At 43.4% G+C, this 27,717-nt stretch overlaps 1 protein-coding gene across 1 annotated transcript; it reads left to right on the top strand.

Moving 5' to 3' along the window:
- Positions 1-17,563: 17,563 nt before the first annotated feature.
- On the top strand, positions 17,564-26,458 carry LOC311115006 (fibrinogen C domain-containing protein 1-like; the record flags this gene model as incomplete). Its single annotated transcript, XM_084190227.1, has 2 exons — positions 17,564-17,659; positions 25,979-26,458. Coding segments are annotated over 2 exons (576 nt in total), but the record flags the coding sequence as incomplete, so codon positions are not given.
- Between the last annotated feature and the right edge of the window lie 1,259 nt (positions 26,459-27,717).

The raw sequence follows: 27,717 nt of genomic DNA, 5'->3' as shown, positions 1-27,717 counted from the left end.
GGCGAACTATTAGAATTTTAGCAACCAGGAAATGGCGGAGAGATTTCTGCATAGTGCATCTTTAATGAATACGATAGTCCTTAAATAATTTTATCAACATAATATAGCTGACCAGAATAATTAAAACCTGTGGTTCTTCAAAATGATCTACAAAGAACCTTTCAGATTGAGAAAGGTTCTTTATAGAACCATTCTCCATAAAGGTTATATAAATAACCATAAAAAAGTGTTCTATATAACCATAGCAGAACCCTTTTTTGACCCTATACAAAGTCTTTGACATTTTTTAGTCACATTTTGTTGTGTTACAAATTGGGATTTAAATATATGTAATTTCATTTTTTTGTCATTAATTTACACAAAATACTCCATAATGTCAAATTATTCAAAATGTCATAACTAAAATATATTAATTGCATAAGTATTCACCCCCTTTGTTTAGGCAAGCCTAAATTTGTTCAGAAGTAAAATTTGGCTTAACAAATCACAATAAGTTACATGGACTCACTCTGTGTAGAATAATAGGGGTCGACATGACTACCCCTTCCTCTGTCCCCCATACATACAACAGCTTTTCAAAAGCCTCATAAAGAAGGGCAGTGATTGGTATATGGGTAACAATAACAAATCAGACATTTAATATTTCTTGGTCAAGTTAATAATTATGCCTTGTGTAATGTATTAAACCGCCCAACATTTTAGTCATTTAGCAGACGCTCTTATCCAGAGCGACTTACAGTTAGTGAGTGCATACATTATTTTTATATTTTTCATACTGGCCCCCCGTGGGAATCGAACCCACAACCCTGGCGTTGCAAACACCATGCTCTACCAACTGAGCTACATCCAGAGCCTGGATACGAACTAGGATCTCTAGGGGCACAGCTAGCACTGCGATGCAGTGCCTTAGACCACTGCACCACTCGGGAGGCATCAAAGACGCAGTCGTCTTTCTGAACTGAGCTGCAGGACAGGAAGGAAACTGCTTAGGGATGTCACCATGAGGCCACTGGTGATTTTAAAACAGCTACAGAGTTCAATGGCTGTGGTGGGTGAAAAATGAGGGTGGATCAACAACATTGTAATAACTCCACAAAAATGACCTAAAAAGCAGAATATGCAACATAAAAAAAAAAACATGCAAAATAACACGGCAAAGGAATACACTTTTTGGCCTAAATGCAAAGCCTTATGTTTGGGGCAAATCCAACACAACACATCATTGAGTAACTGCCTCCTTATTTTCAAGCATGGTGGTGGATGCATCATGGTATGTGTATGCTTGACATCAGCAAAGACTGGGGAGTTTTTCAGGGTGAAAAGAAATGGGATGCAGCTAAGCACAGGCAAAATCCTAGAGGAAAACCGTCTTCAGTCTGCTTTACACCAGACATTAGGAGAGGAATTCACCTTTCAGCAGGACAATAACCTACAACACAAAGCGTAATCTACACTGGAGTTTCTTACCAAGAAGACAATTAATGTTCCTGAGTGGCCAAGTTACAGTTTTGACTTAAATGGCAACACAAAATTGCTGTCTAGCCATGATCCCAAACACCTTGACAGAGCTTGAATAATTTTGAAGAGAATAATGGGCAAATATTGCACAATACAGGTGTGCAAAGCTCTAATGAGACTTACCCAAGAAGACTCACAGCTGTGAATCACTGCCAATGGTGTTTCTAACATGTATCGACTCAGGGGGGAGAATACTTAAAGTATCTACTCAACCTTAGGAAAGGGTTCTTTATAGCACTATACATGTTCCATTTAGAACCTTATGAGCATGGTTCTTTATAGAACCTTCAAAAAGGGGTTCTATATAGCACCAAAAAGGGTTCCACTATGGTTACAAGCCATATAACCCCTATCAGGTAAGGTTTTCATGAAGTGCTTTGAGAGGCTAGTTAAGGATAGTTAAGGATCACCTCTACCTTACCTGACACCCTATACCCACTTCAATTTGCTTACCGCCCTAATAGATCCACAGAGGATGCAATCGCCATCGCACTGCACACTGCCCAATCCCATCTGGACAAGAGGAATACCTATGTAAGAATGCTGTTCATTGACTACAGCTCAGCATTCAACACCTTAGTACCCTCCAAGCTCATCATTAAGCTTGGGGCCCTGGTTCTGAACCCTGCCCTGTGCAGCTGGGTCCTGGACTTCCTGACGGGCCGCCTCCAGGTGGTGACATTAGGAAACAACACCTCCACTTCGCTGATCCTCAACACAGGGGCCCCACAAAGGTGCGTGCTCAGCCCCCTCCTGTACTCCCTGTTCACCCATGACTCCGTGGCCACACATGCCTCCAACTCAATCATCAAGTTTGCAGACAACACAACAGTATTAGGCCTGATTACCAACAATGACGAGACAGCCTACAGGGAGGAGGTGAGGGCCCTGGGAGAGTGGTGCCAGGTAAATAACCTCTCACTCAACGTCAACAAAACAAAGGAGCTGATCGTGGACTTCAGGAAACAGCAGAGGGAGCACGCCCCAATTCACATGGGACCGCAGAGGAGAAGGTGGAAAGCTTCAAGTTCCTTGGCATACACATCACTGACGATCTGAAATAGTCCACCCACACAGACAGTGTGGTGAAGAAGGCGCAACAGCGCCTCTTCAACTTCAGGAGGCTGAAGAAATTTGGCTTGGACCCTAAAACCCTCACAAACCTTTACAGATGCACAATTGAGATCATCCTGCCGGGCTGTATCACTGCCTGGTACATCAACTGCTCTCCAGAGGGTGGTGCGGTCTGCCCAACGCATCACCGGGGGCAAACTACCTGCCCTCCAGGACACCTACAGCACCCAATGTCACAGGAAGGCCAAAAAGATAATCAAGTACATCAACCACCCGAGCGACTGCCTGTTCACCCCGCTATCATCCAGAAGGCGAGGTCATTACAGGTGCATCAAATCAGTGACCGAGAGACTGAAAAACAGCTTCTATCTCAAGGCCATCAGACTGTTAAATAGCCATCACTAGCCGGCTTCCACCCAGTTACGCAACCCTGCACCTTAGAGGCTGCTGCCCTATATACATAGATTTGGAATCACTGGCCACTTTAATAATGAAACACTAGTCACTTTAGAAATGTTTACATACTGCTTTACTCATCTCATATGTATATACTGTATTCTATTCTACTGTATTTTAGTCAGTGCAACTGCGACATTGCTCGATCTAATAATTATATATTTCTTAATTCCATTCTTTTACTTTTAGATTTGTGTGTATTGTTGTGGAAATGTTAGATACTACTGCACTGTTGGAGCTAGGAACACAAGCATTTCGCTACACCCGCAATAACATCTGCTAAATATGTGTATGTGACCAATAAAATATGATTTGATTTGATCTGATCCTATTTATAACCGTTCTTTTGGGGTGTGCAACACGTTTGCAATCAAGCAGTTTGGGTCAGGGAAATGTGTGTGCGTGTGTAGTGTTTGGAGGGGAGAGGGTGGGGGTTATGGTCCTAAGCTCTGGCATCCATGTGAATGGAACAGCTTTTAGTCTGTAATCCTCCCATTTCCAGCTCCACCCTCTGTCCTCTGACAGTTCTTTCATCCTTTTAAACACACTAAAAACAAATAGTTCTATATAGTGCCAAATAAGCGTTTCTTAGGCTTGTAACCATAGCGGAACCCTTTTTGGTGCTATATAGAACCCTTTCCTAAGCTTCTATAAAGAACCTTTCTCAATCTCAAAGGCTCTTTGTAGAACCACACAGGTTTATGTATTCTGGTTTAATAGCCATATTATACTGTTAAAGTTCCATAGATGATATTATTTTGTTTAATAGCAAGTTGAGTCAGCTATGCTAGCTCTGGAACAGCTGGGCGTCCCTAAAGAGAGAATTTAGAACTACTTACTTAGATAACTGCTCTCAATTGACACAAGACACCATTCACTGACTATAATCATATACCGTGTAACATGTAATAGCATAACACAACAGAGTAGATCAACTGGAATGACACTCTCACTCACAGTTGCACAAAAAGAGCTGTGCGCAAACCACGTCCCAATATATTCGCCCCTACATTTTAATTATCAATGAAAGAGGAAAGAACACTTTTTGGAACTGCAAAGAACCATTGATGGGCTCAAAGGGTTATTTGGGTCAGTATGGTTCCACATAGAACCATCACCCTTCCCAAAGAGATTGTTGAAAAGGTGGCGGGGTGGTGTGTGTTTATGTCTTTGTGTGCACCTTTGTAGTAGTTATGGGGAAACCAAGCTTACTGAAGTGTTGACGTTTTCTAGCAAATTGTGTCGAAAATAGGTTCATTACTCGAGGCGTTGATCAACACAGTGTACACTAGTGGCACCTGCTGGTCAAAATAATTTAGAGCAGCCAACTTATTATAGATGACGTCCCACACCCCATAGCATGTGCGCAGCGTAGCCTTTTTGTCTTCTACCAAACCAATGAGGTGGTTGTTCGACGAAACAAAGCTTCGGACGTCATGGATCATGTGCTTCTGGTAAGGTGATACAGGCATCGGCACACTGCTTCGAAGTACACAGCGAAGTGATTTCAATGCATGTCTCGGATCTCCGGTATCAAACATAACATCACTACTTTGTAGTAAGAGGGATTTTGTATGTGTGTGTGGTTTGTGCGTGTGGGTGCATCAATGCCTGTCTGCTTTTGTATGTGTGTGTGTGTGTGTGTGCATGTGTGTGTGTTTTGGTGAGTGTGCGCATTTGTGTGTTTGTGTGCGTGCGTGCGTGCCTGCCTGTTTGTGTATTTGCATGCATGCCTGCCTGCTTGTGTATGTTTGGGTGTGTGTGTGTGTGTGTTTGTGTGTGTGTGTGTGTTGGTGTGTGTTGGTGTGTGTTTGTGTGTGTGTTTAAAGGAGACAAGTATCCCCATTTTCCCATCTAGTTGTGTATTCATGTATGTTGGTCCTAAGTTATTCAGATTCTCTGCATGTTTCTTTGCAGATAGTATGCAGGTGGTCATGTGTGCAGTGTGTGAGTTGCCCCTGGTGTAGTCAGAAGAATAAAAGCCTTGAAACTGCCTCCACTACCCCTCTGTTTTGATGGACCCATGGAAAACACAACACAAACACAATAGAGGGTAATAGCGGTGCCTGGAACTCATGTAAAACCATTCTCACTGAGCTATTCCTTTTACAGTGACAACAAACAGTTACACAGAGGGGCCTCCAATTAATTGAAACCGATTCACATTCAGCTCCTACTTTCACTGATACAACACTGCAACACCAAACAACCCAAATAACTCACTTACACCACCACAGCCAGCCTGTCAACTTATTCACATTCAGAGCATGTGTAGGCCTATGTGGTTTATATCTGTATTTCTCCAGTTTGGGCTAAGGAAAGTGTAGCTAGTGGATTGTGTGTGTTTGTGTGTGTGCGTGCGTGTGTGTGTGTGTATGTAGCTAGTGGGCTCACACAGAGTTTGTTTACTACTAGAGGATGATGTCTCATGGACTACTGAGCTGATGCAAGATATCAAAGGAAAAGGCAGGCGGATTAAAAAACCAATGTAAGAATTCAGAAAATGTGCCCCAAATACATGGAAACGTAATGTAGAAACTCTTAAAATATATCTTAAATACACATCTAGAATATGCCTCAGAATGAAATGGAATAGTTCAGTTTGCAAGGCCAGTGATGTCACAACCAACACTCCAAGGTCTAAACCATTCCCCTCAATTAAGAGGCAAAAACGAACCTCTTTAGGTTTGAGATAAAGCTATCAGGATGTAAATTGTACACTGAACAAAAATATAAACGCAACATATAAAGTGTTTCATGAGCTGAAATAAAAGATCCCAGAAATGTTCCATACACACAAAAAGCATTTTTCTCTCAAATGTTAATAATAATAATAATAATATGCCATTTAGCAGACGCTTTTATCCAAAGCGACTTACAGTCATGCGTGCATACATTTTTGTGTATGGGTGGTCACGGGGATCGAACCCACTACCTTGGCGTTACAAGCGCCGTGCTCTACCCGCTGAGCTACAGAGGACCAAATGTTGTGCACAAATGTGTTCACCTCCCTGTTAGTGAGCATTTCTCCTTTGCCAAGATAATCCATCCACCTGACAGGTGTGGTATATCAAGAAGCAGGAAACAGGATGATCATTACACAGGTGCATCTTCTACTGGGGACAATAAAAGTCCACTCTAAAGTGTGCAGTTTCATCACACAACACAATGCCACAGATGTCTCAGTTTTGAGGGAGCATGCAATTGGCATGCTGACTGCAGGAATGTCCACCAGAGCTGTTGCCAGAGAATTGAATGTTAATTTGTCTACCATACGCTGCAGCCAATGTCGTTTTAGAGAATTTGGCAGTACAGCAAACCTGCCTCACAACCGCAGACCACGCCAGCCCATAACCTCCACATCCGGCTTCTTCACTTGTGGGATCGTCTTAGACCAGCCCCCAGACAGCTGATGAAACTGTGAATTTATGTACAAACTGTCAGAAACCATCTCAGGGAAGCTCATCTGCATGCTTGTCGTCCTCACCAGGGTCTTGACCTGATTGCAATTCTTCATGGTAACCAACTTCAGTGGGCAAATGCTCAACTTCAAAGGCCACTGGCATGCTGAAGAAGTGTGCTCTTTACGGATGAATCCAAATTTCAGTTGTACCAGGCAGATGGCAGAGCAGTTTGCTGATGTCAACGTTGTGAACAGATTGCCCCATGGGGGCGGTGGGGTTATGGTATGGGCAGGCATCTTTTATTTATTTTTAGTCATTTAGCAGACGCTCTTATCCAGAGCAACTTACAGTTAGTGAGTGCATACATTTTTTATTTTATTTTTCATACTGGCCCCCCGTGGGACTCGAACCCACAAACCTGGTGTTGCAAACGCCATGCTCTACCAACTGAGCTACATCCCTGCCGGCCATTCCCTCCCCTACCCTGGACCAATTGTGCGCCACCCCATGGGTCTCCCGGTCGCGGCCTGCTACGACAGAGCCTGGATTCGAACCAGGATCTCTAGTGGCACAGCTAGAACTGCGATGCAGTGCCTTAGACCACTGCGCCACAGGCATAAGCTACATACAACAAACACAATTGCATTTTATCGATGGCAATTAGAATGCATACAGATACCGTGACGAGATCCTGAGGTCCATTGTCGTGCCATTCATCCGCCACCATCACCTCATGTTTCAGCATGATGATGCTCGGCCCAATGTCGCAAGGATCTGTACACAATTCCTGGAAGTGTGAGAGTGTGATTTGAAAGAGTCAGGCGCAGGAGGGTAAATCACAGAATACAGAGTTTATTCCGTAGTACACAGTTACGCTGGATAGCGTCAACAGTCCAGTGCGCAAAACAGGCGCACTGAAAAAAATAAAGGCACACGGGGAAAATATACCCCGGCAATACAAAGTACACGTAGCTCAACCGAGCTACACTCATCTCACATGAAACAATCACCCACAAGGACAAGGGGGTAGAAGGAACACTTATACATGTACTAATGAGGGAAGATGAACCAGGTGTGTGTAATTGACAAGACAAGACAAATGGAATTATGATATATGGAGCGGCAGTGGCTAGTAAGCCGGTAACGATGAACGGCGAAGCCTGCCCGAACAAGGAGGGGAGGCAGCTTCGGAGGAAGTCGTGACAGGAAGCTGAAAATGAACCACTGCTTCCTTGGCCCGCATACTAACCAGACATGTCACCAATTGAGCATGTTTGGGATGCTCTAGGTTGACGTGTACGACCCCATGTTCCAGTTCCCGCCAATATCCAGCAACTTCACACAGCCATTGAAGAGGAGTGGGACAACATTATACAGGCCACAATCAACAGCCTGATCAACTCTATGCTAAAGAGATGTTTAATGCTGCATGAGGCAAATGGTGGTCACACCAGATACTGACTGGTTTTCTGATCCATACCCTTACCTTTTTTTTTACGGTATCTGTGACCAACAGATGCATAGTGAATTTATTTCAATTGACTGATTTTCAATCTTGTTGCGTTTATATTTTTGTTCAGTGCAATTTTACTAAGTTCAGTATACAATATGTTGCCTTCAATGTCCCTTCCATCCACTTAGTATGGACTGTCTGAGAGCATTTGAATGGAATAAGAGGTATTATCTGACCACTAAAGCTCTATATCAGGCGATGTGAAAGGAAGGCCCAGAAAATTGTTAAAGACTCCAGCCACCCTAGAGTTCAGGTGGGCCTTCCACGCTTCAGCAAACAAAGGAAAGGAGGGGCGCTCAACAACAATGACAAAAATCATGAGAAGGGTTTACCAAGAAAAACTTCCGAAAGGACTAATTTGAGGTAGAAAGGAGTTGGAGCACTCAACAAAGAAAGCAGAGATTGATTTGTTTTAGCTCAAGTTAATCCATTGTACAGGATGCGGACAAGTGACTGACGTTTCCAGCCACCCAAGCCATAGACTGTTCTCTCTGCTTCCACATGACAAGCGGTACCAGAGCATCAAGTCTGACAACAACAGGCTCCAGTACAGCTTCTAAGATGTATCCCTGCACATTGTAAATATGGTGTTGGCACTGGCCCTGGAACTGACCCTCTATATAGTTTACTTACTTTATCGTGTTCTTCTTATATCTATTTCTCGTTAATTTTTATTCTACTTGACTTTTCATGAATGCATTGTTGGGAAAGAGCAAGCAAGAAAGGCATTTCACTGTCCTAATGCACGTGACAAAAAAAAACGTGAAACTTGAAACTACACAGTGCATACAGGCATACAGGTAGAAAAACTATTGGGAATTGAATTATTGGAATTGACTTAACATTGGAATTGAAAGGAATTTTATCTGAATTCACAGACTGACCTGGAATTTGCATGGAATTAAATCAAATTAACAGGGAGAGGGAAATGAATTAGAATTGAATTTGTGGTGCAACAAAAGTTTTCCCTAATGTCTTAAAACTATTATTTTCTGTTCTTTGACTTCTGTCTTTGTCTCCGCTATGCTCTCCTTCTAGCTCCCTCTCTCCCTCCTTCCCTCTCTCCCTCCATCCCTCTCTCCCTCCATCCCTCTCTCCCTCCAGCCCACTCTCCCTCCATCCCTCTCTCCCTCCAGCCCACTCTCCCTCCATCCCTCCATCCCTCTCTCCCTCATCCCACTCTCCCTCCATCCCTCTCTCCCTCCATCCCTCTCTCCCTCCATCCCTCCATCGCTCTCTCCCTCCATCCCACTCTCCCTCCATCCCTCTCTCCCTCCATCCCACTCTCCCTCCATCCCTCTCTCCCTCCATCCCTCTCTCCCTCCATCCCACTCTCCCACCCTCCTATTGAGCCCGTCCCGGTAAATGATTAGTATACCCAGGACTGAATGTGTGCAAATCCTTCAGATTGGATTAGCGAGCAGTAAGCTAAAACTCACCTCACCTCACCTCACGCCCCGCACACACACACACACACACACACACACACACACACACACACACACACACACACACAAAGTTATCTCAAACAAACCAAACACACGGTCCCACGACACATTTATTCACCCAAAGTTCTTAATCACAAGTAACACACACACACACACACACACACACTACCCCTTCCCGCTAACATAGACTATAAGCTCTGCCACTTCTCACTGCCAGCCTAAATCTCAGCTCATCAGATTGAATCCTTTTTGCCAGGTCCAACCAATAAAAGCCCAAAATATACTTTTAGGTGTAAATCCCTTCCTGTTTTGGAGCTAGATTAGGACTAGGCAAACACATCGCAAACAAACTGAGTCACACCCCTCACCCACATCACATCACATCAGCCCATAAGCACAAACACAGCGGGGGGCAAGGGGAGTGTATGCATGCGTGTGTGTGTGTGCATGTGCGTGTGTGAGAATGAATGAGTGAATGCATTAATGAATTTTCGTGTCAAATCGCCAGTCGGCAACCCATCCCTTGCGGGATTAATTGACACATAAACAAACATTACAATGATTCACAGTGATAATTCTTCCGGGGTTCTGCACAGTGCACACCACATAAAGAAAAAGCCATATCTCAGACTGGCCAATAAAAAGAAAAGATTAAGATGGGCAATCTGAGATATGGCTTTTTCTTTGCAACTCTGCCTAGAAGGTCAGCATCCCGGAGTCGCCTCTTCACTGTTGACGTTGAGACTGGTGTTTTGTGGGTACTATTTAATGAAGCTGCCAGTTAAGGACCTTTGAAGCGCCTGTTTCTCAAACTAGACACTCTAATGTATTTGTCCTCTTGCTCAGTTGTGCACCGGGGCCTCCCACTCTATTCTGGTTAGAGCCAGTTTGCGCTGTTCTGTGAAGGGAGTAGTACACAGCGTTGTACGAGATCTTCAGTTTCTTGGCAATTTCTCGCATGGAACAGCCTTCATTTCTCAGAACAAGAATAGACTGACGAATTTCAGAAGAAAGTTATTTGTTTCTGGCCATTTTGAGCCTGTAATCGAACCCACAATTGCTGATGCTCCAGATACTCAACTAGTCTCAAGAAGGCCAGTTTTATTGCTTCTTTAATCAGCAGAACAGTTTTCAGCTGTGCTAACATAATTGCAAAAGGGTTTTCTAATGATCAATTAGCCTTTTAAAATGATAAACTTGGATTAGCAAACACAACGTGCCATTGGAACACAGGACTGATGGTTGCAGATAATGGGCCTCTGTACGCCTATGTAGATATTCCATAAAAATTAGCAGTTTCCAGCTACAATAGCCATTTACAACATTAACAATGTCTATACTGTATTTCTGATCAATTTGATGTTATTTTAATGGACAAAAAAATTGCTTTTCTTTCGAAAACAAGGACATTTCTAAGTGACCCCAAACTTTTTAACGGTAGTGTATGTAATTATTTTAATGTTTTTTAATTGTGCTTTTTTATCAGCTGTTTTGTTTTGGAAAACATGGAGTTTTATTGCAAATGTATTTTGGTTTTGACCCACAAATGTGCAGATGGACTGGCAGGTCAACTAGCTAGCCAAGCCAAAAAGAGTAGGCATTTATAAAAACTGAACTTCACGTGAAAATGCGCTGATCCTCCCGTAGACCATGCGTACACACTGTTTCTAGTGTCTGATGTATTGAATTGCAAGAAGGCAAAAGTAGCCTAGTGGTACACTTTTTTCATAACAAAAAAAAAACAGGCAGCTAGGCCTAAATATAATAACAAGATGCAATAATTTGCTGTTAGTGAGAAGTAACAAATTACCATGCGCATCTCTCGTTTAATTGGGCCTATTAGATAGGCTCTTATAATTTCTAGTTTTTTGCTCTATGCATCCGAAAGGGAGCGTGGTTTGTAACCCGTTTATAACAGACAGTAGAATTTAACAGGTGAACAGACAGTTGATCTTTTGCACTGAAACTGTAGTTTTCAGTTTTCTCCCAGTAGACAGTGTTTTAGAATTTGCGGGCAATGCAGCATATAAAAGTAGGCCTAAATGCAAAACATTATTGAACTCAAATGATCTGTTTACAGGTCCACAACAATTTGCAATTGTTTTTGTCTTTCAGAAACGGTCAGATACAGCAAATGTCACTGCAAAAGAAAACATTCTGCCAAGACCTCCAAGATATTTGATCAAGTGCACTATTGCTATTTCCTTTAGATACTGTCTTGGCCTAATTCCAATACTTCCAAAGTATACAGCAAATAATATTGTCACCATAGAAGGTAATTGATGGGCATTTTTCAGGCGGAGTCATAATGCTTGTTCATGCACGCATAGTTTTATGACAGGTATGATTTATAAACATGCGTATGTATGGCATGCGCCAATCTCAATATGTTTGTGTGTGCTCAGTCTTTTAAGAAATGGCCCACACAGATATTTAGTGTAACATTTCCGCAACATTTATAAATGAGGCCCCTGAAGCTTGAGAGGAATGTGAGATGCAGTAAAGGAATGCAGTGCTGAGGCAGAGGGCTCATAGTGAGGACATCTGGCTACTACTCTGAACTGTTTGTGGTGAGCTTTCTGGCGTCCAGAGCTGCTGAGGCATCACCCAAGTGGGTGCCATACATTGTGAAGGAGGAAAATTCCAATAGCTACACGACTCAGGATGGTTCCCAGAGTAGCATTCTACATGATCGACAAAGGACAGGATCGTGGACTACAGGAAAAGGAAGACCGAACACGCCCACATTCACATCGACGGGCTGTAGCGGAGCGGGTCGAGAGTTTCAAGTTCCTTGGTGTCCACATAACCAACAAACTATGATGGTCCAAACACACTAGGAAAGTCATGAAGAGGGCACGACAACGCCTTTCCCCCCCCCCCAGGAGACTGAAAAGATTTGGCATCCGACCACAAGGCGCTACAGAGGGTAGTGCGTACGGCCCAGTACATCACTGGAGCCAAGCTTCCTGCCATCCAGGACCTATATATTAGGCGGTGTCAGAGGAAGGCCCAAAAAATTGTCAAAGACTCCAGATACCCAAGTCATAGACAGTTCTCTCTGCTACCGCACGGCAAGCGGTACCGGAGCGCCAAGTCTAGGTCCAAAAGGCTTCTTAACAGTTTCTACCCCCAAGCCATAAGACTGCTGAACAATTAATGAAATGGCCACCTGGACTATTTGCATTGACCCCCCCACTGGATTATACCAGTTGAGAAGTTGTAACATTCACATGCTTTGAAATCATTGAGAAACGCCAATTGGCTAATGTCCAACAAGCTGTGTCAACAATAAACTAAAAGTACACCTATCATGCTTGAGTGGCACAGTGCCTTCACTGACTCTTCTGTTGACAACATGCACATAACTTGGAAGCATACTGTAACAGCGGCAGCCTCTTAGAAGTTTGACTTTCACAATAACTTACTGACAAGTAGTTTCCAGTTATAAAATGACAATTTCACAGCAATAAGTTGCCATTAAGTTACTGGAAAATGCACAGAAACCTCTTCACAGTGCAGCACATTACTGACAGGGCCTCATCCAAAGTTTGCAGAACAGACAGTGTCAAAGCAGGTGCCCTACATGCATTGACATAACCATCAAACACTTAAACTGCTACAACACTTCCACTGATGGTTGGCACATACAGTACCAGTCAAAAGTTTGGACACCTATTCAGGGTTTTTCTTAATTTTTACTATTTTCTACATTGTATAATAATAGTGAAGACATCAACACTATGAAATAACTCATTTGGAATAATGTAGTAACCAAAAAAGTGTCATACAAATCAAAGTATATTTTTTATATTTGATTCTTCAAAGTAGCCACCCTTTGCCTTGATGACAGCTTTGCACACTCTTGGCATTCTCTCAACCAGCTTCACCTGGAATGCTTTTCCAACAGTCTTGAAGGAGTTCCCCCATATGCTGAGCACTTGTTGGCTGCTTTTCATTCACTCTGCACTCCAACTCTTCCCGAACCATCTCAATTGGGTTGAGGTCGGGTGATTGTGGAGGCCAGGTCATCTGATGCAGCACTCCATCACTCTCCTTCTTGGTCAAATAGCCCTTACACAGCCTGGAGGTGTGTTGGGTCATTGTCCTGTTGAAAAACAAATGATAGTCCCACTATGCGCAAACCAGATGGGATGGCGTATCACTGCAGAATGCTGTGATAGGCATGCTGTTTAAGTGTGCCTTGAATTCTAAATAAATCACCAGCAAAGCACCCCCACACCATCACACCTCCTCCTCCTCCTTGCTTCACAGTAGGAACCACACATGCGGAGATCATCCGTTCACCTACTCTGCGTATCACAAAGACACGTCGGTTGGAACCAAAAATCTCAAATTTGGACTCATCAGACCAAAGGACAGATTTCTGGTGTTTCTTGGCCCAAGCAAGTATCTTCTTATTATTGGTGTCCTTTAGTAGTGGTTTCTTTGCAGCAATTCGACCATGAAGGCCTGATTCACACAGTCTCCTCTGAACAATTGATGTTGAGATGTCTGTTACTTGAACTCTGTGAAGCATTTATTTGGGCTTCCATTTCTGAGGCTGGTAACTTTAATGAACTTATCCTCTGCAGCAAAGGTAACTCTGTGTCTTCCATTCCTTTGGCGGTCCTCATGAGAGCCAGATTCATCATGGCACTTGATGGTTTTTGCAACTGCACTTGTAGAAACGTTCAAAGTTCTTGAAATGTTCCGTATTGACTGACCTTCATGTCTTAAAGTAATGATGGACTGTTGTTTCCTGTAGTAATGAAGGACTGTTGTTTCCTGCCTCCTGTAGCTCAGTTGGTAGAGCATGGCGCTTGCAACGCCAGGGTTGTGGGTTTGATTCCCACGGGAGGCCAGTATGAAAAATGTATGCACTCACTAACTGTGACTTATCGATGGCAATTAGAATGCATACAGATACCGTGACGAGATCTAAAATGTAAATGTTTCTCTTTGCTTTTTTGAGCTGTTCTTGCCATAATATGGACTTGGTCTTTTACCAAATAGGGCTATCTTCTGTATACCACCCCTACCTTGTCACAACACAACTGATTGGCTCAAATGCATTACGAAGGAAAGAAATTCCACAAATTAACATTTAACAAGGTACACCTGTTAATTGAAATGCATTCCAGGTGACTACTTCATGAAGCTGGTTAAGAGAATGCCAAGAGTGTGCAAAGCTGTCATCAATGCAAAGGGTGGCTACTTTGAAAATATATTTTGATTTGTTGAACACTTTTTTTGGTTAATACATGATTCCATATGTGTTATTTCATAGTTCTGATGTCTTCACTATTATTCTACAATGTAGAAATAGTACAAAACAAAGATAAACCGTTGGATGAGTAGGTGTGTCCAAACTTTTGACTGGTACTGTATGTACAGTGAGGGAAAAAATTATGGGATTAAGGTCTGGAGACTGGCTAGGCCACTCCAGGACCTTAATGTGCTTCTTCTTGAGCCACTCCTTTTTTGCCTTGGCCGTGTGTTTTGGGTCATTGTCATGCTGGAATACCCATCCACGACCCATTTTCAATGCCCTGGCTGAGGGAATGAGATTCTCACCCAAGATTTGATGGTACATGGCCCCGTCCATCGTCCCTTTGATGCGGTGAAGTTGTCCTGTCCCCTTAGCAGAAAAACACCCCCAAAGCATAATGTTTCCACCTCCATGTTTGACGGTGGGGATGGTGTTCTTGGGGTCATAGGAAGCATTCCTCCTCCTCCAAACACGGCGAGTTGAGTTGATGCCACATCACTTTCACCCAGTTCTCCTCTGAATCATTCAGATGTTCATTGGCAAACTTCAGACAGCCCTGTATATGTGCTTTCTTGAGCAGGGGGACCTTGCGGGCGCTGCAGGATTAGAGTCCTTCACGGCGTAGTGTGTTACCAATTGTTTTCTTGGTGACTATGGTCCCAGCTGCCTTGAGATCATTGACAAGATCCTCCCGTGTAGTTCTGGGCTGATTCCTCACCGTTCTCATGATCATTACAACTCCACGAGGTGAGATATTGCATGGAGCCCCAGGCCGAGGGAGATTGACAGTTCTTTTGGGTTTCTTCCATTTGCCAATAATCACACCAACTGTTGTCACCTTCTCACCAAGGTGCTTGGCGATGGTCTTGTAACCCATTCCAGCCTTGTGTAGGTCTACAATCTTGTCCCTGACATCCTTGGAGTGCTCTTTGGTCTTGGCCATGGTGGAGAGTTTGGAATCTGATTGATTGATTGCTTCTGTGGACAGGTCTTTTTTATACAGGTAACAAAATGAGATTAGGAGCACTCCCTTTAAGAGTGTGCTCCTAATCTCAGCTCGTTATCTGTATAAAAGACACCTGGGAGCCAGAAATCTTTCTGATTGAGAGGGGGTCAAATACTTATTTCCCTCATTAAAATGCAAATCAATTTATAACATTTTTTACATGCGTTTTTCTGGATTTTGTTGTTGTTATTCTGTCTCTCACTGTTCAAATAAACCTACCATTAAAATTATAGACTGATCATTTCTTAGTCAGTGGGCAAACGTACAAAATCAGCAGGGGATCAAATACTTTTTTCCCTCACTGTACATATATTCGACCACGCCCCAAAATATGCTAATTCTTCAGAATACAGCAGCGTACTGTCATTTTATAGAAATAACCTCTTCCAGTTGTTGTATATATTTACTTTAAAAAAGTACAGAAATGTATTCTTGCCAATCTCCATTATGTCTACAGACATGGTGCGCAGCAGGAACTTCAGGTAGCTAGAAATTAAGAGGTTGTGAGTTCAAATCCCACTTTAGGTTTAGTTCCAAGCAATCAGAATAATGTCCTCTAACACCTGAATTTAGCTGTAAAAATACACTGACTAGTTTTAGATTTACCGTATTTTCACAGCAACTAGACAAAAACATCCAGGGGACCATGACACAACGTTCTAAAATTGTCCCTGGAACTAACCGGGAACTCACACACACTCACGGTGGCAGGTAGCCTAGCGGTTAAGAGTGTTTTAATCCCTAAACCGACTAGGTGAAAAATCTGTTTTAGTGCACTTGAGCAAGGCACTTAACCCTAGTTGCTCTGGATAAAATCGTCTGCTAAATGACGTAAATGTAAAATGTAACTAGACAAAACCTGCAGGGGACCATGACTGTTTAAATGTAATTAATGCCAATTATGCCTTTCAAAGTAAAATATTCTAAATTATATTTGACACCTAGGTTTTCACGTGCTCAAATGTTGTCAGGTGTAGTGTTATGGTATCACATGTTGAAATGTTGCATCCCCATGTTGTCACATTTATTTCACATGAATTTTACATGAGATCATGTTCTCACATTTGCTCACATGTTGTCACGTGTAGTTTTATGTTATCACATTAACTTCACATTAAATCACATGATCACATGAGATCACACAAGATCACGTGTTCACACGTGTTCATGTGAAATTCATGTGGTTTTTCCATAAGGGATCCTCTGTCTGTACCAGCATTGTGTTAGTTGGGTGGACGGAGCTTTGTCCTGAGAGTGTGTGTGTTCTATGGTTCTAGGCTAATTGGTCAGGTCAATGGTGTGTGTAGAAGGTCAGGGACAGCATGTACTCTCCTAAAGCAGTTACAACGCCCTCAGCTAGGACATAGCCCTAGCATGATTACATTTAACTTTCTCATTTAACTTTCTGCAGCACACAAGCTCTCGCACACGTGCGCACACACGCACACCCATACACACGCGCACACACACACAGTAACCTTAATTTTAGCAGAGATCTAAAGACACACTCAGCAGTGACTTAGAAGGGACATGAAATCTTTGTTGGGACAGACAGAGTTATTCCTGTGCGCCTTCTCCAGTTCTGCTCCTGTTTATGTACTAAATGGCTATTTTCTGTTGTTCTGTGTGTGTCTGTCTGTGTACTGTTATGAGTTTATTCTTTATACGTGTGTTGTTACTGTTTCGTTTAACAATAGCATGATTTTGGTGCTTAATTTTCAGTAATTTAGAATTTGTAGAGGTTATAGACCTTACATTTGCGTTCCAATCGTTGGACATTTTTAATTGTGTTAGAGCTGAAAGCATACTGTAATATCTGCACATCGAAACAACACCGACAAACACAACAACAACGGTTTGTTTGTTTGTTCCATGCAGACATTCTGTGAGTGTGTACCCAGCTCCTCCCAGCTCAAACACCGCTGGTCAGACTCAGACACAGTCAGAGAGACCCCCTCACCCACCAAGGTAAGAACACACACACCTCACCTCTCTCTCACACACACCTATAACACAAACACACATGCAGGCTACTAGACCCACCCGATTACTCACTTACACCTCAAACTTCTAATATTGCACCCCAACCTGCCCAATGTTAAAACTCTACACATTGTAGTGCCCCACTGTGAACCTCACACCAAACTATTTGTTATAGTGCATTCCTCAAATGCAAGCTTGCTCATTATATTTCTCACATCCTAAAATAATGATGAATTATCTCATATTCAGTAGTACAGTTATATGTTATATATGAAATGTGTTTGTAGAAAGATGAAAGTCCTCTAATGTAACTCATGTGACTTATCATGCGGCAAGTAGCCTGGCATTTAGAAAGGCGAGCAAGCAACCAGAATGTTGACAGTTTGAATCCCGGGTCTGATTGGAAAAATCTGGCGCGAAGTGAGCTGGCAACTGGAGGGTTGCTGGTATCAAATCCTAGATGCCATAGCCTGCCGTTGTGCACTGGAGAAGGCACTTAAGCCCCCAAAACAGCTGCTCCACTTGTGCTGAATGTAGGTGTGTCTTTCAGAGGAGATAGGATAAAGCGGAAGTCACATTTCAGTTGGACCTTGTGTATAACTGGACAAATAGAGTAATCTTAAAGACTAGGCTAATGTAGCTCTAAAGGCTAACTTGGGTCTAATGGAGCTCTAAAGCCTATGCTAACTGGGTCTAATGTAGCTCTAAAGCCTAGGCTAACTTGAGTCTAATGTATCTCTAAAGTCTAGGATAACTTTGGTCTAATGTAACTCTAAAGGCTAATTTTAGTCTAATGTAGCTCTAAAGCCTAGGCTAACTTGAGTCTAATGTAGCTCTAAAGGCTAACTTGAGTCTAATGTAGCTCTAAAGTCTAGGTTAACTTTGGTCTAATGTAACTCTAAAGCCTAGGCTAACTTGAGTTTAATGTAGCTCTAAAGCTTAACAAGAGTCTTCAGGTCTCAGGCACGGTTAGTCATCAAATGAGCATGGTTCACCCGGGTTCTTATTCCAGCCATTGTCACAGATGGAGATTTGAAGTGTTCTCATTGAGAGGAGAGGAGAGGGGAGAGGATGGCTTAAGCATTTTCCTATCAGTAGCTGTAGAGAACAGCACAGCACGGCTCAAGTGTTAATAACATATAATTTTTTATTTTATTTGTGTTGTCACGGTATGGCTGTGGCACTTTCTCTCTTTCTGGCTTTCACTCTCTCTGTCTTGGCCTGTCCCCATCCGCCTCTCTCTGAGGAGAGGATGATGAGTACTGAGGTGCTCATCTACATGGAGGATTAGGGCTCCTTCACGACGACAGCCTCGCCCCGTCAGTGTCTCCATCACCATGGTGATCACATTCAGGGGATTATCGCATATTAAACGTCACATTTGACAATGGAGCAGAACAGGTGGCAAAGCCTGACTCAAAAGAACTACCCCAAATAACCATGGATTTAGCTTGTGTTGCTTTTCACTTAAAAGCAGAAATGATCGTAACAGGATCTGAGTGCATGTGGGGTGGTACAGAATATTAATGTGTGTGTGGAGGTCTGTGGGTTTTGCATGTATGTATGTATGTAGGTATGTGTGTGTGTGTGATCTCTGCTGTATCTCCTGTGGTTTTATACTTACCTAATGAGCGGATGGAGCCCGTCATCCAGCCACCAGCCAATGACCCAGTAGTGTCCCCACAAGGAGGTTTTGCCTCCCAGTGTGTCTCCTGTCATCCCAGAGTAAGCTGTCTGAAACAGAAGAGAGGGAGACAGTAAAATAGAGACAGAGAGAGGGGGGAGAGAAGGGGAGAGAGACAGAGTGCGAGAGAGGTAGAGAGAGCAATGTTCAGAGGCCATTAATATTTAGTTTGCAATAGGAGATGGCTTTCACCCATACCTTCCCCCTCTGGCCAACATATAGTCAGAGCCAAATGAAACTGTTATCACTGCTGCTTCTCTACATGCAGGGGAGACTGTTACGCAAAGGCTAAAGCAAATGCAATGCAAGCAAACACACACACACAAACACACACAAACGCACAGACAAACACATACGCTACAGGACTGTTTCTCTAGCACAGACTGGAATATGTTCCGGGATTCATCCGATGGTATTGAGGAGTTTACCACATCAATCACCAGCTTCATTAATAAGTGCATCGACGACGTTGTCCCCACAGTGACCATACGTACATATCCCAACCAGAAGCCATGGATTACAGGCAACATCCGCACCGAGCTAAAGGCTAGAGCTGCCGCCTTCAATGAGCGGGACACTTAAAATGATCCTACTACACCGGCTCTAATGCTCGGTGGATGTGGCTGGGCTTGCAAACTATCATGGATTACAAAGGGAAACCAAGCCGCGAGCTGTCCAGTGACTAGAGCCTACCAGACAAGCTAAATACCTTCTGTGTGTGCGTCGAGGCTAGCAACACTGAACTATACATGAGAGCACCAGCTGTTCCAGACGACTGTGTTATCACGCTTTCCGTAGCCGATGTGAGTAAGACCTTTAAACAGGTTAACGTTCACAAGGCTGCAGGGTCAGACGGATTTCCTGGACGCGTACTCAGAGCATTTGCTGACTAGCTGGCAAGTGTCTTCACTGACATTTTCAGCCACTCCCTGACTCAGTCTGTAATACTTACATGTTTCAAGCAGACCACCATAGTCCCTGTGCCCAAGAACTCCAAGGTAACCTATATAAATGACTATCGCCCCATATCACTCACATCTGTAGCCATGAAATGCTTTGAAAGGCTGGTCATGGCTCACATCAACACCATCATCCCAGACACCCTGGACCCACGCCAATTGGCATACCGCCCCGACAGATCCACAGATGACGCAATCTCTGTTGCACTCCACACTGACCTTTCCCACCTGGACAAAAGGAAAACCTACGTGAGAATGATGTTCATTGAGGTGGCTGGAAGTCTATGGGTATCTACTAGCATGCAGCATGTGTGTCAAACAGTTTTCTCATTATTTGGTTGGGTCTAATTGTGTTGCTGTCCTAGGGCTCTGTGTGGTCTGTTTGTGTTTGTTAATCTCTCTCTCTCTCTCTCTCTCTCTCTCTCTCTCTCTCTCTCTCTCTCTCTCTCTCTCTCTCTCTCTCTCTCTCTCTCTCTCTCTCTCTCTCTCTCTCTCTCTCGCTCTCTCTCTCTCTCTCTCTCTCTCACCAGGCACCTATCTGTCCCCACCCACTTTCCTTCCTTACTCAGCAGCATCCTCTACTCCTGGACTCTGTTGTTGTCAGGAATCAAACTATTGTTTGTGTTATGCACCTCGTGGCTTTGTTCCTCTCCAATGAGTTTGGATGCATATGTTTTCTTTATGTGCTCTGTGTGAATGTGTCTGTGCACAGGATAAACACGCTGAGAGTGAACATAGCCATGACGTCCACATCTGTGCAGATAGACTATGAATAAACACAGTGATGAAGAAGTGCTTCCTGGAAAACAGGGTGTATTTCCCAGAGAGCCTCACGGTGATAAAACTCCAAAATAAATTGCAGGTTGGCGTTTATTGGGGTGAGTCTTGTCCTGGAGGCAGAACTGAGCAATTTCCACTAGATGGGCCAGCTGCAAAGTAAAATTGGCTATATTGTAAAAATTATTGAAAACAAAAAATATGTATGTCTCTACTTCCCCAGAGTCAGATGAACTTGTGGATACCCTTTTTATGTCTCTGTTTCCAGTATCAAGGAAGTTAGATGTAGTTTTGTGAGCCAATGCTAACTAACATTAGCACAATGGCTGCATGCTAGTAGATATGTTTGTGTGTGTGTGTGTGTGCGAATTACTTTAGATATTGTTTTTATAAATATAAAAGTAATATCTAAAGAAATTCACACACACTCACACACACTCCTAGACTATTATACAGCATAAGAAAATCCACTGTAAGTCAATGGCGAGTGAGGCCTGCTACAGCATTCTCCCTTTAACTCCCTCTCTCACAAGCACACGTGTGTACACACATACCACAGACATCAATGCACACCCACGTGTATAATCTGTATAATCTATGCTAGGAGTGTGTGTGAGTGTACGTGTGGATTTCCTTTGATATTGTTTTTATTTATATTGGTACAGACAATTATTAAGATTGTAACATGTTTAAGACTTGAGAAAGAGAAAATAACTGATAAAATGACTCCAAATAATTTGCTTATACTGCATATACTCTAGGTGTGTGTGTGAGAGAGAGCGTGTACATTTATTTAGATTGTAGTGGGTGATTTTGGACGGAGTCAGGCGCAGGAGGGTAAATCACAGTATGTATGGTTTATTCAGCGGTACGCAGCAATGCGTAAGACACTCCAGTGCGGTAAATACGGCGCACTGGAGAAAAACAAGGCACACGGGTTAATATCCCGGTGATACAAAATACAAAGTAGCTCCACCGAACTAGAGTCACCTCCACAATAAACAATCACACACAAATACAGGGGGCCAGAGGGAACACTTATACAGGTACTGATGAGGGGATATGAACCAGGTGTGTGTAATAAACAAGACAAAACAAATGGAATGATGAGATGAGGAGCGGCAGTGGCTAGAAGGACGGTGCCGACCGCCGAAGCCTGCCCGAACAAGGAGGGGAGGCAGCTTCAGAGGAAGTCGTGACAGTACCCCCTTGACACGCAGCTCCAGCAGCGCGCCGACACCGGCCTCGGGGACGGCCATGGTGGTGTTACCCTGAGAGAGGGGAAGATTGGTTAGGAAGTCAATAGACAAGTGGGACCATGGCCGTTGTGGAACTGGTAAGCGATGTAACTTACCCGCTGGGAGGTGCCTAGGTGCCTTACTCTGGGCGCACACCGAGCAGGAGGAGACATACACCTCACGTCCTTAACCAAGGTAGCCACCAGTACTTCCCGGTCAGACAGCGTGCTGTACGACCGATACCTGGATGACCAGAGGAGGGAGACGTGTGTGCCCAATAGATAAGACGGTCACGGACAAGAGACGGCACGTACCGTAGACCACCTGGGCACTGAGTTGGAGATGGCTCTGTGCGTAACTCCTGCTCTATGTCCGCGTCCACTGCCCACACTACCGGCGCCACAATGCGGGAGGCCGGGAGTATGGGGGTGTTGTCTATGGGCCTCTTCTCTGTGTCGTACAGCCGTGACAGCGCGTCTGCCTTCACGTTCTTAGTACCTGGTATGTATGACAATGTGAAATCAAACTGGGTGAAGAACAAGGCCCACCTGTGTTCAGCCTCCTCGCTGCCCGGATGTACTCCAGGTTACGGTGGTCAGCCCAGACGAGGAAAGGGTGTTTAGCCCCCTCGAGCCAGTGCCTCCACGCGGTCAGGGCTCTGACCACAGCCAACAGCTCCCGATCACCAACGTCATTTTTCTGCTCCGCTGGGCTGAGCTTCTTCGAGAAGAAGGCACAGGGGCGGAGCTTGGGTGGCGTGCCCGAGCGTTGGGATAGTACAGCGCCTACCCCTACCTCGGACACATCCACCTCCACTACAAACGGCAATGATGAATCGGGATGGGCCAGTACCGGGGCTGAGGTGAACATAATCTTCAGGTTACTGAAAGCCCTGTCAGCCTCAGCAGATCAGCGGAGCTGGGACGGCCCACCCTTCAACAGAGAGGTGATGGGAGCTGCGACCTTGCCAAAGCCCCGGATAAACCTCCGATAGTAATTGGCAAAGCCAATGAAGCGCTGCACCTCCTTCACCGTGGTTGGGGTCGGCCAATTCCGACACGGCGGAAATGCAGTCTCCCTCCATCTCCACACCTGAGGTGGTGATGTGGTATCCGAGGAAGGAGACGGACTGATGGAAGAACAGACACTTTTCTGCCTTGGCATATAGGTTATTCTCCAACAGTCGGCCCAGCACTTTGCGAACCAGGGACATGAACCAGGTGTGTGTAATAAACAAGACAAGACAAATGGAATGATGAGATGAGGAGCAGCAGTGGCTAGAAGGCCGGTGATGACGAACGCCGAAACCTGCCCAAAGCAAAGGGTCTGAATACTTATGTAAATAAGGTCTTTTATTTTAATTGTTATGGGGTATTATGTGTAATTTCATCAATTTTAGAATAAAGGCTGTAATGTAACAAAATGTGGAAAAAGTCAAGGAGTCTGAATACTTTCAGAATGCACTCTCTCTCTCTCTCTCTCTCTCTCTCTCTCTATATATATATATATATATATATATATATATATATATATATATATATATATATATGGACAGTTTAACATGTATTCATTCACATGACTTGATTCATGACTTTAAATGTGTAAACAAAACAGTAACCCCATGTGTCCAAAGACTAAATATAGTATGATACAGATACGGTTGTAGTTCACAAACGTCAATAATTTCAATCATATATTTGGCATATTTGAAAAAAACATAATGTATATGATTTTGAAGTGTCTGTCCATATAGGAGATATAAGAAAGCTCAGGAAATGTTTTTGTTATTTTTTACACATATTTAACCCCTTGTTAATTGGGGCACAAAACTACCTCCGTACTTCCATTCGTTTGTGTGGGTTACATTCAGACAAGTCCTGTGACACTTGTGGGGGTTGTAGAGCAAAACAGACAACACCATCATGTTCGCAAGAGTCTCCCCATTCCAGAGTGGTCATATAATAATAATAATAATAATAATAATAATAATAATAATAATAATAATAATAATAATAATAATAATAATTTGTAGGCCAAACCGTTTTCGTGAGAAGACCAATTTCCGGGATGTCTCACGGTCTGACAAACACTGCTGTAGCTCGGCCACCTTCCACCAAAAATGCAAAAGACCACCATAGTCGGATGTGGTGGATTGAAACACACCCCATACACAACACCTGATATCTCCATCTTAAATTTATGGATTTTGATGGGGATTTCTTTATTGTGTTACTTAGATTGATGAACTGGTGCGTCAATGGACTATTAAGGATTAAACAGGCCAAATAACGATACTATATGATTTTAAACAATTAAATTCTGAAATGTATTTCAAAATATTTTTTTCACATTTTCTCAAAATCCCAACTTTGATTGACACTGGAAGTATGATAAATAATGACAATCTTAAAATGTCAACGTGGCCTTTGTAGACACTTGTACCAACTATACTGAGCAAAAATATAAACGCAACATGCAACAATTTCAAGGATTTTACTGAGTTACAGTTCATATAAGGAAATCAGTCAATTGAAATAAATTCATTAGGCCCTAGTCTATAGATTTCACATGAATGGGCAGGGGCACAGCCATGGCATTTTCACCAAACAGAATTTGTTCAGTGGTACATTTTGATAGTGTACTAAATATATTACAAGGACGTGAATGGGTTAAGGGAATGTTCTCCTAACTCTAAAACCAAAACATGCTTAAAAGGTTCTCAGAAGGTTTTGCTATTATAGATTGAATGTTCCCCTAACTAAATGAAAACTGGACACTCAAACATTCAGGGAACATTACGGGTAACATTACAAAAACGTTCTCTCTCTCTCCAGAATTGTTAGCTGGGAAATAAGTGTAATTAAGTGTGTTTAATGTGAAGGTGGATATGGGTAGTTAATTGTGTAATGGTAGAGTAGGACAAACTGCTCTCTCCTCTATCTACTCTATACACAGATGGTAATGGCAATGTATCCCTGAGCGACAAGATGGCTCCCGATTGTAAAAGCTTTTTTTTGTTTCTGGTTAATGACACCATAGCAGTGTCAAAATGTTCTCTCTTTCTCTCTCTTCTCACACACTTCATCTCTCTCTCTTCATATGTATCTCTTACTCACTTATTTCTATGAGTTTGTGTCTCACTTTCTCGCTCACACTTTCTCTGTCTCTGTCTCCCGTGCTCTCTCTCCCCTTCTCTCTCCTCTCTCCCGTTCTTTCTCTTTGAAGTGGGAGTGAGAATTGAACCTGGTTCCCTGCTGTGTTTTTTCCCCAGAGGTGTTTTAAACTGGGACTCTTTTCAATATTCTCTTCAATAAGCTACATATCTCTTTTCTTCTCTTCAAAAACTACATGTTCCAGAAAACATGTCTTATATCGGGCTTCTTCCAACTTTCATACTTTTGATGTGTGCATTTTGTTGCGGGTTGGGTTTTGATGCAGTAGTAGTGAATGGTGGTTAATGAGATATAGGAGAGAGAAATTGCGCATGAGTTGTGAAATGTGACGCCTTTAAAATAAAAAAATCCTGTAAACACTGCTAATCTTCAATTAGAGGTTACCGAATGACAAAGCTACAGACATATCCAGAAAGAATCCGCATTTTTTTTGCTCTAACATTCCACTTTTCTTTTGTCCCTGCCTTCCATAGAGGATGAGCTGCAGCTACCTTCTGTGCACCATCCTCCTCTTCGTAGCCGTCCTACTCGCTGTCACGGTAACCGGCACCATCCTCTTCATGAACCACAACCAGGCCCCACCCATGTCCGACGGCCCTCCCCACATCTCCACCAATCAGGACGAGGCCAACGCCCTGGTCACTGTGGAGAGGGGCGACGGCTCACGCATCAACATCTTTATTGACCCCAACTGTCCCGACTACAATGGGAACTTCCTGCGCCTGGAGGGGGTGCAGACGTCGCTGCTCCACTCGCTGACCGACCACGACACCGACCTGAAGTCCGTCAAAGGTCAGGACCGGGCGCTGCTAGTCAACCTAGCTGAAGAGGTGGCCAAACTGTCGGCCCACGCTGGTCAGCTGAAGATGGACTACGAGTCTCTGAGACGAGGCCAGGGGAGTCTAGGACAGGACCTGAACACACTGCAGACAGAGCAGGGACGCCTCATACAGGTGAGATACTACACACTACAGACATGTTGCCCAATGTACTGAGACACACTCAACACTAGTCTGGAACAAGAGTCTCAGAGATGAGGACAGGGGAGTTTGGGTCAGGACCTGAACACTGCAGACAGAGCAACACTGTAAAATAAATCTAGTTGATTCAACCTATTATCATTTAGTCACTGGTTCCACAGCCTTTTTTAGTTTACTAAACTTTTCGGTCAAAGCGTTACCTGAACTAAAAAAACTGTTTGGCCCAAACTTGAGAAAATGTTCAATTAGTGCTTTTAACATACAATGTTTTCAAATGATATATTTACATTTTAGCAGACACTCTTATCCAGAGCGACTTACAGTTAGTGAGTGCATACATGTTTTCATACTGGCCCCCCGTGGGAAACGAACCCACAACCCTGGCGTTGCAAGCGCCATGCTCTACCAACTGAGCTACAGGGGACATGTTGTGTATGTTCATTTATACAGTAATTATTATTCAACATGTCCCTTCCTGAGATTTGAACTTATAACCTCGTAATTCACAGGTAAGGACTTGTTACATCATAATTACTGTATAAATGAACACGCACAATGTTGATGTGTGTCAAATATGTACGTTCGAAACATAGAATTTTAAAAGCATGGTGGGTGTCCCTAACCAAAGTTTTCTGAACTTGGAGCTAAGTTTGGGCCTAACAAAAATAAGTTCAGGTAAACTATAAAAGACTGTGGAACCAGTTACAAAATAATTATTACACTGAACTAGAATATAAACGCAACATGCAACAATTTCAACGATTTTACTGAATTACAGTTCATATAAGGAAATCAGTCAATATAAATACATTCATTAGACCCTAATCTATGGATTTCACATGACTGGGCAGGGGCGCAGCCATGGGTGGGCCTGGGAGGGCATAAGTCTACCCACTTGGGAGCCAGGCCCACCCACTGGTGAGCCAAGCCCAGCCAATCAGAATGAGTTTTTCCCCACAAAATGCCTTTATTACAGACAGAAATACTCCTCAGCTTCATCAGCTGTCCAGGTGGCTAGTCTCAGACGATCCCGCAGGTGAAGAAGCCAGATGTGGAGGTCCTGGGCTGGCGTGGTTACACGTAGTCTGTGGTTGTGAGGCCGGTTGGACGTACTGCCAAATTCTCTAAAACAATGTTGGAGGCGGCTTACTGTAGAGAAATGAACATTTTATTCTCTGGCAACAGCTCTGGTGGACATTCCTGCAGTCAGCATGCCAATTGCATACTTCCTC

Source organism: Coregonus lavaretus (genome assembly GCF_964263955.1).
Source record: "Coregonus lavaretus genome assembly, contig: HAP1_SCAFFOLD_2253, whole genome shotgun sequence".
NCBI classification, from domain to species: Eukaryota; Metazoa; Chordata; class Actinopteri; order Salmoniformes; family Salmonidae; genus Coregonus; species Coregonus lavaretus.
This window is presented reverse-complemented; position numbering and strand designations above follow the sequence as displayed.